Below are 14654 nucleotides of genomic sequence, written 5' to 3' on the forward strand. Positions count from 1 at the left end.
TCAGGATGGGAGAAAATAACAGCAAGTAAAACAACTGACAGAGGATTAATTTCCAAAATATACAAGCAGTTCATACAACTCAATGCCAGAAAAACAAACCAACCCAATCAAAAAGTGAGAAAAAGACCTAAACAGACATTTCTCCAAAGAAGACATACAGATAACTAACAAACACATGAAAAGACGCTCTACATTGCTCATTAGAGAAATGCAAATCAAAACTACAGTGAGATATCATTTCATACCAGTCAGAATGGCAATCATCAAAAAGTCTATAAATCCTGGAGAAGATGTGGAGAAAAGGGAACACTCTTGCACTGTTGGTGGGATGTAAATTGATACAGTCACTATGGAAGATGGTATGGAGATTCCTTTAAAAAATCAGAATAAAACCACCATATGACCCAGCTAGCCCACTCTTAGGCACATAAGCTGAGGAAACCAAAATTGAAAAAGACACATGTATCCCATTGTTCATTGCAGCACTATTTACAATAGCTAGAACGTGGAAGCAATCTAGATGTCCATCAACAGATGAATAGATAAAGAAGTTGTGGTATATATACACAATGAAATATTACTCAGCCATAAAAAGGAACACATTTGAGTCAGTTCTAATGAAGTGGATGAACCTAGAACCTATTATACAGACTGAAGTAAGTCAGAAAGAGAAAGATAAATATTGTATTCTAACACATATATACGGAATCTAGAAGAATGGTACTGAAGAACTTATTTACAGGGCAGCAATGGAGAAACAGACATAAGGAATAGACTTACAGACATGGGGAGAGGGGAGGAGAGGGTGAGATGTATGGCAAGAGTAACAGGGAAACCTACATTACCATGTTTAAAATAGATAGCCAACAGGAATTTGCTGTCTGGCTCAGGAAACTCAAACAGGGGCTCTGTATCAATGTAGAGGGTGGGGTGGGGAGGGAGATGGGAGGGAGCTTCAAAAGGGAGAGGATGTATATGTATACCTATGGCTGATTCATGTTGAAGTTTGACAGAAAACAGCAAAATTCTATAAAGCGATTATCCTTCAATTAATAAATTAAAACATAGTGAAAAAAAAAATGAGGGCCCTGAATAGCAAAGTCCTCATGGAAAGCAGGTATTCATCTCTATTTTAAAAACTAAGAATTGTTATTATATTTATTTATATTTATTCCAACATTAGAGTAAATGTGTGTGACCTTTGTGACTTTAGAAATAGAGATTTTGGACGCAGCATGTGTAGGACTCAAGATATTGCTCAGACATACAATAGCCACTATGCTTAGCATGCCTCACAGCTGTTTCTCAGGTGTGTAAAAGACTGTAACTCCCGATTCTAAAAGGTTTGTCTGCCATGTTCCTTGACTTTTATTCCATTTCGTAAGAGGTAAGGTTCTGTGGTGATATCAAGCACAAGAATCATATTAAAAATATCTATTTTGTGTTTCATTTTATTATTTTTACAAAGCTTATATACATACATATATATATATATATATATATATATATATATGTTTGTGCCTCTGTGTCTCTGGATGTATGTGTGTGTTCATGTGTAGTATGTTTATAGGCATGTGTGTGAAGCATATGTGTGTTTGTGTGGCATGTGGATCTGTGTATGTATGTGTATATGTGTGTATGTGTCTGTATGTTCATTTAGTTCTTTCTGCTGAGAGGACCTAGAAGCACTTATAAACTAGTAGCAAGGAGCACATAATAGCATGCTGTTTTCTAAATACCACTCCCCATAAAATAAAAACAAAGGTCCTTGGAAAATTCTTGACTCCATGTTTCAGACAGTGAAAGAATAAGATGACCTTGGTACATCTTATGCCAGAAAGCAATAAAATCTTCAAATAATATTGGAACTTGTGAAAAGGACTTAAGCATTGTTTTGATCTTTCCCTTTGGCAAACAGGAGATAATTGTCTAGATGGAATGAGCATTTTATCCCCTCCTGAATTCATATGTTGAAATTCTAACCACCAATGAGGTGGGTTTGGAGGTGGGGCTTTTGAGAGGTTTGATGAGACTGTGAAAGTGAAGCACTTGCAAGAGGCATCTGAACGCCCCTTCTTTTTCCAAGTGCACACCAAGAAAAGCCCATATGAGCACACAGTGAGATGGCAGCCACCTACAAGCCCAGAGAAGCAGCCCTGGGATGAAACCTGCCTTTATGATGCCTTGTTCCTAAACTTGTAACCTCCAGAATTGTGAGAAATACAGTTGTGTCGTCCAAGTCAAACAAGCCTATGATGTTTTGTTACAGTAGCCTGAGCTGACTAATAAAGGAGACAACTGAGCTTCAAAATAATTAAGGAATAAGATGATATAGGAGCCCATGAGTATATACTGATGTAGATAAATTCATGACTACATAATAAGTGAGAGAAAAGGAAAAGCTGTTTCTTACAGTGAATGCTAATTAATAATATAGAAGAAATGATGGCATTGGAAATGTGTATTCAGAGCATTGGGCTTCCCAGGCGGCACTAGTGGTAAAGAACCTGCCTGCCAGTGCAGGAGTTGTAAGAGACTAGAGTTCGATCCTTGGGTCAGAAAGATCCCCTGGAGGAGAGCATGGCAACCCACTCCAGTTTTCTTACCTGGAGAATCCCTTGGGCAAAGGAGCCTGGTGGGCTAGAGTCCATAGGGTCTCACAGAGTCAGACACAACTGAAGCGACTTAGCATGCACACTTGCTTCAGAGCATATTAAGAATGATCACTGAGTGAAAGTTTGATGAAAAACAGGATAACTGCTTAGTTTTGAAATATTTTTCCTACCAAACAGCTTATTAGTTAGAAATGGAAACATGAAAATTTATAGTCAAGAAACAATCTGGTTACCCAAACAATGTTAATATCACCAACAATGAGGCAAATGGCCATCAAGTGCCCCTGGGGTGCCTGGTGTTGGAGTATGTGCCATCCTACAGAGTACTATAGGACGTAACATCAGTTTGATGGAATTCCTCCCCAAGCTGCTAACATGGATCTAATCATGTGGAAACCAAACTAAAAATAAAAATAAGCGTTCTTGCCTGGAGAATCCCATGGACAGAGGATCCTGGTGGGCTACAGTCCATAGGGTCACAAAGAGTTGGACATAACTGAAGTGGCTTAGTATGCATTCATATATATATGAGGGCAGGAGGAGAAGAGGGCAACAGAGTATGAGATGGTTGAATAACATCACTGATTCAATGGACATGAGTTTGAACAGACTCTGGGAGATAGTGAAGGACAGGGCAGCCTGGAGTGCTGCAGTCCATGAGGTCACAAAGAATCAGACATGACTTAGTGACAGAAAAACAACAATATAAATTCACATCTATTTCATATATGTGTGTTATATATGAAAGTTCAAGTCAAAGATTATGTCTAATGACTTGCATTCTGTGTTCCAGGGAATGATTTCTTCCTTTCTCACAGGCTGGACCACTACACATGGATGCCCAACAAGCCTGCACAGTTCAGTCTTCTCACTCAACTGCCACTGAAGTCAGAACTGACCTTGGAACCCTGGGGCAGGACCCTTCCAGCCCCAGGGAGCAGCAGTTGGCCTTACACTGGCAGATCCTTTGGACAATTACATGACTTAGAGCTAGACTTTCAGGCCTTCCTTCTCCACCAAGATCTCCAGGAGGGGAACCCCTGGGACTGTTCATGTCACTATGATAAAAGACAGAACTTCCTTATTCTGTAGGTTGAATGATTACAAGCCCTTAAAGAACGCATCAGGAAGGTATGTAAGGCCCATCTACAGTTTTTTTCCTATTAATTTACCAGTTGTTGTTGAGTCACTAAGTCGTGTCCGACTCTTTGCAACCGCATGGATGGTAGCGCACCAGGCTCCATGGGGTTATCCAGGCAAGAATACTGGAGTGGGTTGCCATTTTCTTCTCCAAATTTACCAGTAATAACTCAGTTATACTTTTTAAAAATATATACTAAATAGCATTTATACTTAGACCTGGATCTCAGGACTTATGCTTTCAAAATACTTTTTAAGCTAAATTTCTAATTTCTTTTCTCACAAATTATAACAAGAAATGGTGCTTTGAAATACAGGTCGCACTATGTTTAAATACATCATGAAATTAATGAATTAGGAAATTAACTGTGTTTATCAAACATCCTTCAATTCACTTTCCTGATTTATCAAGTCTAAGGTTTTGACTGAGACTTATAATTATGACACTTTCTGTGAACTCTTTTTTGGTGTATGTTTAACAATAACAACAAAAAAGTTGTGTGTCCACAATATGCAAATATAAATATGTATATGTACACACACATATATATGTGTGTATATACAAACATATAAATATATACTAGAACAATTTTTTTAAATTTGAATATATACTATATTTTAGTTAATAGTGTGTTGATGTTGAATTTCTAGTTTTTTACTTTTGTACTGTGGTTATATAAGAAGTGTTCTTATATTTAAGTATTTAAGGGGTAATAAATTCTTGTGTATGCAACTATTTTCAAATAAGTTAGAAAAAAATATGGAGAGAGAGTGAGTGATAAAGTAATGGGGCAAAATTATATATATACATACATATACGTATAGATATACACACACACATACATACATGTATATGTGTATCTATATATCTTTTGAGGTTTGGGTATGTTGTTGTTGCTCTGTTGCTAAGTTGTGTCTGACTCTTTGCAACTCCATGAACTGCAGCATGGCAGGCTTCCCTGTCCTTTACTATCTCCCAGAGTTTGCTCAAACTCATGTCCATTGAGTCATTGATGCCATCCAGCCATCTCATCCCTGTCATCCCCTTCTCCTCTTGTCCTTAATCTTTCCCAGCATCAGTGTCTTTTCTAATGAGTCAGCTCTTCGCATCAGGTGGCCAAAGTATTGGCGCTTTAGCTTCAGCATCAGCCCTTCCAGTGAATATTCAGGATTGATTTCCCAAAAGTTTGATCTCCTTGCTGTCCAAGGGACCCTGAAGAGTCTTCTCCAGCACCATGGTTTGAAAGCATCAGTTTGGCACTCAGCCTTCTTTTTGGTCCAACTCTCATATCAGTTCATGACTAGTGGCAAAACCATAACTTTGACTATATGGACCTTTATTGGCAAAGTAATGTCTCTGTTTTTTAATATGCTATCTGAGTTTGTCATAGCTTTTCTTCCAAGGAGCAAGTGTCTTTTCATTTTGTGGCTGCAGTCACCATTCTCAGCAATTTTGGAGCCCAAGAAAATGAAATCTGTCACTGTTTCCACTTTTCCCCCATCTATTTGCCATGATTTTTTGAATGTATATATTTCAGATGCTTTTAGCTCCTCTGCCAGCTAAATACATAATAATTTTCCATTTTGTGTCTTAATTCTCAGATGTTTTTAACATATTTGGACTCAAATCAGTCCTAGGAGGTAGAACCAAATTGGTTCCCAGGAATATGTGACCAGTACCTACACTAGTGTCACTGTTACATTTCTTCCCTGCACATATTTTGGTTTGTGTGTTCTGTCTAAACTCTTTTCATTATGGTTTGTTCATAGCCAATTATTTCCTTTTAATTTCCCTAAGAATTTGTTCAAACATTGCATCCAGTTTGCTTCTTTGATTATTAACATGCAAGAAAGCCCACACTAGAAAATATTTTTTTCTCTTTAAAGTCCTTCGTATTATGCATCACATGTAAGTATATGTGAGATGCATGCTTGTTTCAAAAAGTTCCACTATAATACACTTAATACAAAAGCATCATAATTGAACCTAACAAAGTTTCTGTAGATCAGATTCAAACAAATGTATTTTTCAAGTACATTAAATTCAGAATCTTTGATATTACCTCTTATGGTTAGGATACAAGATGCTCTAAGTATTTGTTAACAATTAAAATATTCAAAATTGTGTCATTCTATTTCTATAGGGCATATCTTTTCTAAGGTGCTAAGGGAATTTGCCCATTTACTGGTAGGCATTGATTTTAATCCAACAGAGTCATTATTCTACGAGAACTACTGCTTCATAAAGATTGAAGTGGCAGTGGAGACACTGAGAGTAGGGCTTTTGTATTCTCTTTGCATTTGGTTAAGAATTCTGATAGTTCCTGGAGGAATCAACCTGCCTAACTTCAGACTGCTGCTGCTGCTGCTGCTGCTGCTAAGTCCCTTCAGTCGTGTCCGACTCTGTGCAACCCCATAGATGGCAGCCCACCAGGCTCCCCTGTCCCTGGGATTCTCCAGGCAAGAACACTGGCGTGGGTTGCCATTGCCTTCTCCAGACTTCAGACTATACTACAAAGCTAAGTCATCAAGACAGCATGGTACTGGCACAAAGACAGAAATATAGATCAATGTAACAGAATAGAAAGCCCAGAGATAAATCCATGCACCTGTGAGCACCTTATCTTTGACAAAGGAGGCAAGAATGTACAATGGAGAAAAAACAATCTTTTTAACAAGTGGTGCTGGGAAAACTGGTCAACCATCTGTAAAAGAATGAACTGGAACACTTTCTAACACCATACAGAAAAATAAACTCAAGTGGATTAAAGATCTAAATGTAAGACCAGAAACTATAAAACTCTTAGAGGAAAACATAAGCAAAACACTCTTTGACATAAATCACAGCAGGATCCTCTATGACCCACCTCCCAGAGTAATGGAAATAAAAGCAAAAATAAACAAATGGGACCTAATGAAACTTAAAAGCTTTTGCACAACAAAGGAAACTATAAGCAAGGTGGAAAAACAGCCTTCAGAATGGGAGAAAATAATAGCAAACAGAGCAACTGACAAAGAATTAATTTCCAAAATATTCAAGCAGCTCATACAGCTCAATACCAGAAAAATAAATGACCCAATTTAAAAAATGAGCCAAAGAGCTAAACAGACATTTCTCCAAAGAAGACATACAAATGGCTAACAAACACATGAAAAGATGCTCAACATCACTCATTATCAAAGAAATGCAAATCAAAACCACAATGAAGTTCCATCTCACACTGATCAGAATGGCTGCTATCAAAAAGTCTACAAAAAATAAATGCTTGAGACAGTGCAGAGAGAAGGGAACCCCCTTACACTGTTGGTGGGAATGCAAACTAGTACAGCCACTGTGGAGAACAGTGTGGAGATTCCTTAAAAATCTGAAAATAGAACTGCCATGTGACCCAGCAATCCCACTGTTGGGCATACACACTGAGGAAACCAGAATTGAAAGAGACACTTGTACCCCAATGTTCGTTGCAGCACTGTTTACAATAGCTAGGACATGGAAGCAACCTAGATGTCCATTGGCAGAAAATGGATAAGAAAGTTGTGGTACATATACACAATGGAATATTACTGAGCTATTAAAAAGAATGCATTTGAATCAGTTCTAATGAGGTGGATGAAACTGGAGCCTATTATACAGTGAAGTAAGTCAGAGAGAAAAACACCAATACAGTATATAAAGCATATATATGGAATTTAGAAAGAATGATAATGATGACCCAGTATGCGAGACAGCAAAAGAAACACAGATATAAAGAAGAGACTTTTGGACTCTGTGGGAGAAGGCGAGGATGGGATGATTTGAGAGAATAGCATTGAAACATGTATATTACCATATGTGAAATAGATCACCAGTCAAGTTTGATGCATGAAACAGGGCACTCAAAGCCAGTACACTGGGAAAACCCAGAGGAATGGGATGGGGAGGGAGGTGGGATGGGGGTTCAGGATGGGGGACACATGTACACCCAGGGCTGATTCATGTCAATGTATGGCAAAACCCACCACAATGTTGTAAAGTAATTAGCCTCCAATTAAAATAAATAAATTAATTAAAAAATAATTCTGATAGTTCCACTCCAGTTCTAACTCTAGCATCATATGGGAGTTTAAATCCAGATTATTATTTATTGACAATATTTTAGACATAATCATAAGTTACCAATTATATTTCTGTGTTCTTGTGTTTCTTGTTTTTCCTCTCTCTTGAATTCAGTGTTTGTCTTGCACTAGAGAACATCCTGGAGGACTTCTTTCAGAAAAGTCTGTGTCATACACTTCCTACCTCTTTGCATGTCCAAAATTTTCTTTCACTTGCTTTTATACTTGCATTTTTTATTTGCCAGCCTCAGAGTTTGCTAGAGAGTGATAGAACTAACTATCCCATTAACTGAGCGATCCTCTGGGAATGGAGATTTAATGCTATTATATTAATAAAGTAGTGTAGACTGTATATAATGCTTGTGTGTGTGTGTCTGCATATTCAGTCATGTCTGATTCTTTGTGACTCCATGGACTGTAGCCTGCCAGGCTTTTCTGTCCCTGGAATTTTCCAATCAAGAATACTGGAGCAGGTTGCCATTTCTTTCTCCAAGGTATCTTCCTGACCCAGGGATCGAATCTGTATCTTTTGTGTCTCCTGGATTAGCTGGCAGATTCTTTATCAGCTGAGCCACTGAGGGGCTTACCAGTAAGCTATTTTACATATGGGGGTAGTGTAGATTTTCAATGATTACATTAATATTTAAATTAGTCTCTAAGAAGAAACAGTTTGGAGTAGTGACCTTCCTTAATTAAGTCAGTAAAACTATAAGCTGAGAGCCGAAGAATTGATGCTTTTGAACTGTGGTGTTGGAGAAGACTCTTGAGAGTCCCTGGGACTGCAAGGAAATCAAACCAGTCAATCCTAAAGGAAATCAGTCCTGCATATTCATTGGAAGGACTGATGCTGAAGCTGAAAACTCCAATACTTTGGCCACCTGATGAGAAGAACTGACTCATTTGAAAGGACCCTGATGCTGGGAAAGATTGAAGGTGGGAGGAGAAGGGGACAACAGAGGATGAGATGGTTGGATGGCATCACCGACTCAGTGGACATGAGTTTGAGTAAACTCCGGGAATTGGTGATGGACAGGGAAGCCTGGTATGCTGCAGTCCATGGGGTTGCAAAAAGTCAGACACAACTGAACGACTGAACTGACTGACTGAAAACTATCTTTGCCTTGAAGTAATGATTTCTCCAACTACATGATCTGAACCTGGAAGTAGTCTACTCTCGTCCAGGGTGTCCTAAATCTGGTCAACCATTTCACATTTACTATGAGCATTATAAAAATCCAGGATATGTATTTTGGAGGTATCTCTAGATTTTTACTCTTTTCTGTTGGTCAGAAATTATTTGTTATGACTCTTTAAATGCTTTATGCTAAGATTTGCTGTCCTGTATCTTTCTTTATCCTCATTTAGGTTGATTAATTTTTTCCATGTTTGCCTTTATCTGTCTTTTACTTTCTATATTATAGCATCAAGGATGAAAAAGATTCTCAGAACTTGATGTTAGAAAAAAACAAAGAAGAGGAGTCTTTAAGAAATTCCAGCTTGGTTTTAGGAGCAAGAGTGAGTGTCAGTCACAGCCCAGGAAGGCTCATAAAATGGAAAAAAGCAAAACTAAAATGATGATAATAAACTTGCTGAATAATCTCAATTCATTGGATTTCAACCTGAAAAGTGCCTTTTCATAAGAGATCAGCCCTACTTTTTTGGAAAGGGAGGCAGTTATCAAAATTATAAGGATAAAAATGAGACTGTTCATATGAATTTTTAATACTATCCCCAAATTTATTGAAAAATAATACATTTTAGCAATCAGTTTTCTATTTACTATTCAAGAAAACTAATAGTCCCCAGTAACTCCTAACTTTTTCTAGAAGTGATTTAAAATTTTGTAAACTTAAGATAGAAAACCTACTTACCTGATTTTGTAGAAAATGCCAGGGCCAATGGAGCGATGTGATAAACTGGATATGTCAGCTGTGATCACATTGGAGTCAGCTTTGGACAGAGAGCAAATTTCCAGAAAGATCCTTCCAGAGGCTGTGCCAGTCACTCTAAACCGGTGAGACCAACTGATACCATTTTTAAAATAATTGTTTTATTATCTGGTTGCAAAATGTTGGGTTTAGTTTCTTCCTAAGACATAAAGGATGGGTTTTTTTTAAAGAACAGATTTATTTCTATGAAAAGAGATGAAAGTTTGAAAGCAATTAGTTAATTTTAACATATGTACTTTCAACAGGGCTTTAATTGATTCCAGTATCTCTACAACATGATATCAATGTACTAAAGACTAAACCATCTGTGAATGAAATTCGTTGTTTTCCCCTTATTTGCAAAATTTCCTTGATTCATTATTGTTATTGTTCAATAATGAGAGTGTCCTACAATTGGAGAGTGGTGACAGTTGCACAACTCTATGGATGTGCTGAAAACCACTGAATTTACACTTTAAAGTGAATTTCATGTATGTGCGTCATATCTCAATAAAGCTGTTATAAAATTAAAAAAAATTTCCTTGATTCACAGGTACCCCAAATCCTCTAGTAAGAAATACCTTGTATACGTAGAAAAAATGTTTTGAATAGCAATAGAATGAGGTAAACTCAAAATGCGGCATATTTCCCATGGACCTTTAACTATTAAATGACCTTTAACTTCTACTGAGGTTAGTTTCCATGTATTTTTAATTATAGCTGTAACTTGCACAAGGCAATATGTGCATTTTTTAAAGGGTGCCTCTCTCCATTCTGTTTGCTGGTCAGTAAAGCAGTTTGTTTCATTCTTACCACAAACATAGAGCAAATTAAACTCCAACAATATGTATGACAATATGATAATCCTACAAATAGACAGTAAACATAGCTGATAAATACATCAGTGTATTTGAGGTGTGTACTATTAGAACATAAAAGGAAAAAAAGAAAGAAAATTCAAAAACATGACAGCTGTCACCTATATCAGTGTGCTCCAAAAGAGTCATTTTAATGAGTCAAAAAGAAATATAAGCCTCTGAGGGCCTCTTTCAGGCTTAAAGACTAATTCACTTAACTGTCATCAACATTTGAATCAACTTCAATGCAAAAGTTGAAATACTTAGAGCCAAAAGCTTCATATATTACAAACGATCCAGTTATAAGACCAGTATACTTTATTTAAACATGAAAAAGACATTCCTCAGTGTGTGGATGATACAATGTAAAGAGCTATCTGTGTAATCTTCCAGAAAAAAGCACATTATTTCATCTTATGCACAGAGCATCTCAGTTCACACATTTGCTCAAAAGTAGGCATGTAAATCAGACAGAAAATAGTATATGTATATACATTTATTTGCTCCATTATTTCAATTCCCTATGAAACAAATCCTGATATGGGTTATTTGGAATGTTGTAAGTAATAAATTCAGCTTAACTGAAGTCTCTTAACTGCATTAGCCCCACATTCCAGTTAAGTGAGATCCACTTATAAGTCAGTCTCCTGCACGTTGCATTTAATGGTGTCTTTCCTTTTCTCTGCCTCTTTTAGTAAAATGAAAGCCAGAGAGAAGTACCAATCTGACCTGTGGTTAGAAATTGAACACCCGAATAAAGGTGAGAAGCTCAGATCTAAAAGGGTATGGGGCTAGCTGTTGCCTAAGTCAGTACCTATTGCACTCCATGTCCATGAGTCCGGTTAACTGCAAGAGAACCAGTTTACTATGTAGATGGAAAATTAGCTCTCATAAGCCAGCTTGGAGCCCAAGGTTAAGGTGTGTGTGTATGTCTACTCTTGTTTGATAAAATGCTCAAAGAGTCATTTTGTTTGGCTTTATTTCATACAACTTAGAGATTTTTCTATCACAGTGGAAGCAAAGTATTTTACTTTAAGTGGGGTTATCTTTTATAAAGACCTTTTTGTAATAAAATTTTTTCATTTTATACCAGTCACATCCCAGTTTTTGGAAGCTCCCATGTGTCACAGCATAACATAAAGCCACTCAGGCAGTGAGAAAATCTGCTATTCAAATTAGACAGAGTCAAGGCAGTGCATGTCCGTGTTCAGAGCTGGAGCCAAAGTGGGGAGATGGCCAAGTGCAGCTGAGGAGACAGCATCATGGGAGATGCCTCAGATTTTGCATCAGGATGCTCCTGATCCTCCTCCCTTTTTTTTCCCCATGGTGCATGTTTAAAAAAAAACTTTTAATTGGAGGATAATTGCTTTATAATGTTGTGTTGGTTTCTGCCATACAACAATGTGGATCAGCCATAAGTGCACATGTGGCCCCTTCCTCTTGAACCTCCCTCCCACTCCCCACCCCTCTAGGTTGTTACAGACCATCAAGTTGAGCTCCCTGTGTTATAATGCAGCTTCCCACTAGCTATGTATTTTATACACAGAAGTGTATATATGTCATTGCTAGTCTCTCAGTTCATCCCACCCTCTTCTTCCCCATCTGTGTCAACAAGTTTTTTTTCTATGTTTGCATCTCTATTCCTGCCCTGAAACTAGGTTCATCAGTACTATTTTTCTAGATCCCATATATATGCACTCATATATATTTGTTTTTCTCTTTCTGACTTACTTCACTCTGTATGATGGACTCTGGATTCATCCACATCACTACAAATGACCCATTTTCACTCTTTTTTATGGCTAATACTCCATTTTATATAGAATTTAATAAAAAATAAACTGTGGGTGTTACCTTTAACTGAAGGGATATTTCATTTTCTCAACAGAAACTGCTTCTTATGCAAATATGTTAGTGGAGCTTCTACCTGTCTAAGTTCACCTTTCCTTTCATTCCACAGTTTTTTGGTTCACATTGGATTGTATCAGAGTGGGATGAACCTTCAAGAGCTGATCAATATTCTGGAGGGGAGGGAATAGGTGAATCAGGAATTCAGGATAGGCAAATTCTGGAAGTAAATATTTGTGGGTTGACTTTTTATGGACAATAGAATAAACAACTAAAAAGTGCTTGAGTATCCTTACAAAGACAAGAACCAAGATAGGTCCTAATTCAAGAGAGGGGTAGAATAAGTGATGCACTGAATATAGAATAAGTGTTATAGCAAGTTCAGGTGGTGGTGGCCTCAGGGCAGATTCTCCAGCAAAGGAATCAAAGCCAGGATATTGCTCACTACAGAGCACCAGCAGATGGGGTCCTTCAGAACCCTGAAACCTTGATAAGTGGGAGTAGTGCTAGGCTTGACATTTTTTTGAAGGAACCTAAAAACAAAGACTATATATTATCACAATACTTTATCAAGTTAACATTTTAAGCTTTTAACATGAAGTTTTATTTTTCAGTTCAGTTCAGTTCAGTCACTCAGTCATGTCCAACTCTTTGCGACCCCACGTACTGCAGCACACCAGGCCTCCCTGTCCATCACCAACTCCTGGAGTTTACTCATGTCCATTGAGTTGGTGATGCCATCCAGCCATCTCATCCTCTGTCGTCCCCTTCTCCTCCCACCTTCAATCTTTCCCAGCTTCAGGGTCTTTTCAATGAGTCAGTTCTTCGCATTAGGTGGCCAACGTATTGGCATTTCAGCTTCAACATTAGTCCTTCTAATGAATATTCAGGGATGATTTCCTTTAGGATGGACTGATTGGATCTCCTTGCAGTCCCAGGGATTCTCAAGAGTCTTCTCCAACACCACAGTTCAAAAGCATCAATTCTTCAGCACTTAGCTTTCTTTGTAGTCCAACTCTCACATCCATATATGACTACTGGAAAGGACCATAGCCTTGACTAGACGGACCTTTGTTGGCAAAGTAATGTCTCTGCTTTTTAACATGGTGTCAAGGTTGGTCACAACCTTTCTTCCAAGGAGCAAGCGTCTTAATTTCATGGCTGCGGTCACCATCTGTAGTGATTTTGGAGCCCCCAAAAATGAAGTCTGTCACTGTTTCACTTTTATTTGTCACAGTATTATTTTTACCTTTATTTTTTCCTCTGAATGCTGCAGGACAGTACAATCCTTATGCAGTATTATGTGACATTTCTGAACACAATTCCTTATTTGACTATTAAGAGATTGTGTTAGTGATTTAGAGCTGGAAAATTCACAGTCATGGCAATATCAGTTGTTAAATGTATGCTTATTGGAGAAGGTCTAAATTCATACTTTTTCTTCTCTCGTATTTAAATAAAGCTGTAATCATACCATAAGATTTTATTTTTTAGTATATTTAAAGTTAGTACAATTGCTAAATGATAATGTATGGAATTTTTTAAAAATTCCTTTAAGGAAAAAAAGAAACTTGTAGTTGAATATTTTATTCTGTCTAAATAAATAAAGCCTTGATACTATCATAAAAGTTTTAAGTATAATTAACATTTGTTTTACTCTGCCTGTGTTCTTCTTATAGATAACTTAGGCTAAGAAATGCATACATTTGACCTTCCATATTTGTGAGTTCCATGTCTATGGATTTACCCAACTCAGATAAAAAATACAAAATAAAAGATTTCTGGAAAATTTCCAAAAGGAAAACTTGACTTTGCTGTGCACCAGCAGCTATTTACATAGAATTTATGTTGAATTTCCCAACTTCCAGAAACTATTAACATAGCATTTACATTGTATTCAGTACTATAAATAACCTAGAGATGATTTAAAGGATACAGGAGGATGTGGGCAGGTTATTACATGCAAATACTACATTACTTCATGTAAAGAACTCGAGCATCAGAGGACTTTGGTATCTACAAGGGGTACTGGAAGCCATCTCCTATGGATACTAACAGATACTGGGTACCTGGGAGGAATAATTTGAAATTTATTCCTGCTGTGGGGAGAAGCTAACATAGAAAAAGCATCCATCATGGGCATGACCATATTGCTGAAATCCCCTTGAGGC

General features: G+C 37.4%; 1 protein-coding gene across 5 annotated transcripts in view; it reads left to right on the forward strand.

Annotated features, from left to right (window-relative positions):
• Positions 1 to 3391: 3391 nt before the first annotated feature.
• LOC110137546 (serine/threonine-protein kinase MRCK alpha-like) overlaps positions 3392 to 14654 on the forward strand; it is a 62645-nt gene continuing 51382 nt past the window's right edge. For 4 of the 5 annotated variants that reach the window (XM_020893975.2, XM_020893976.2, XM_020893979.2 and 1 more), the window contains exons 1-4: positions 3392 to 3746; positions 9272 to 9365; positions 9734 to 9864; positions 11331 to 11395. In XM_020893975.2, the coding sequence (XP_020749634.2) occupies positions 3676 to 3746; positions 9272 to 9365; positions 9734 to 9864; positions 11331 to 11395 (361 nt within the window). In that variant the 5' untranslated portion in view covers positions 3392 to 3675. The remainder of the gene's footprint in view (positions 3747 to 9271; positions 9366 to 9733; positions 9865 to 11330; positions 11396 to 14654) is intronic. The other variant, XM_070459422.1, reaches the window with a different exon arrangement.

The sequence above is a fragment of the Odocoileus virginianus genome, chromosome 31, assembly GCF_023699985.2.
Source record: "Odocoileus virginianus isolate 20LAN1187 ecotype Illinois chromosome 31, Ovbor_1.2, whole genome shotgun sequence".
NCBI classification, from domain to species: Eukaryota; Metazoa; Chordata; class Mammalia; order Artiodactyla; family Cervidae; genus Odocoileus; species Odocoileus virginianus.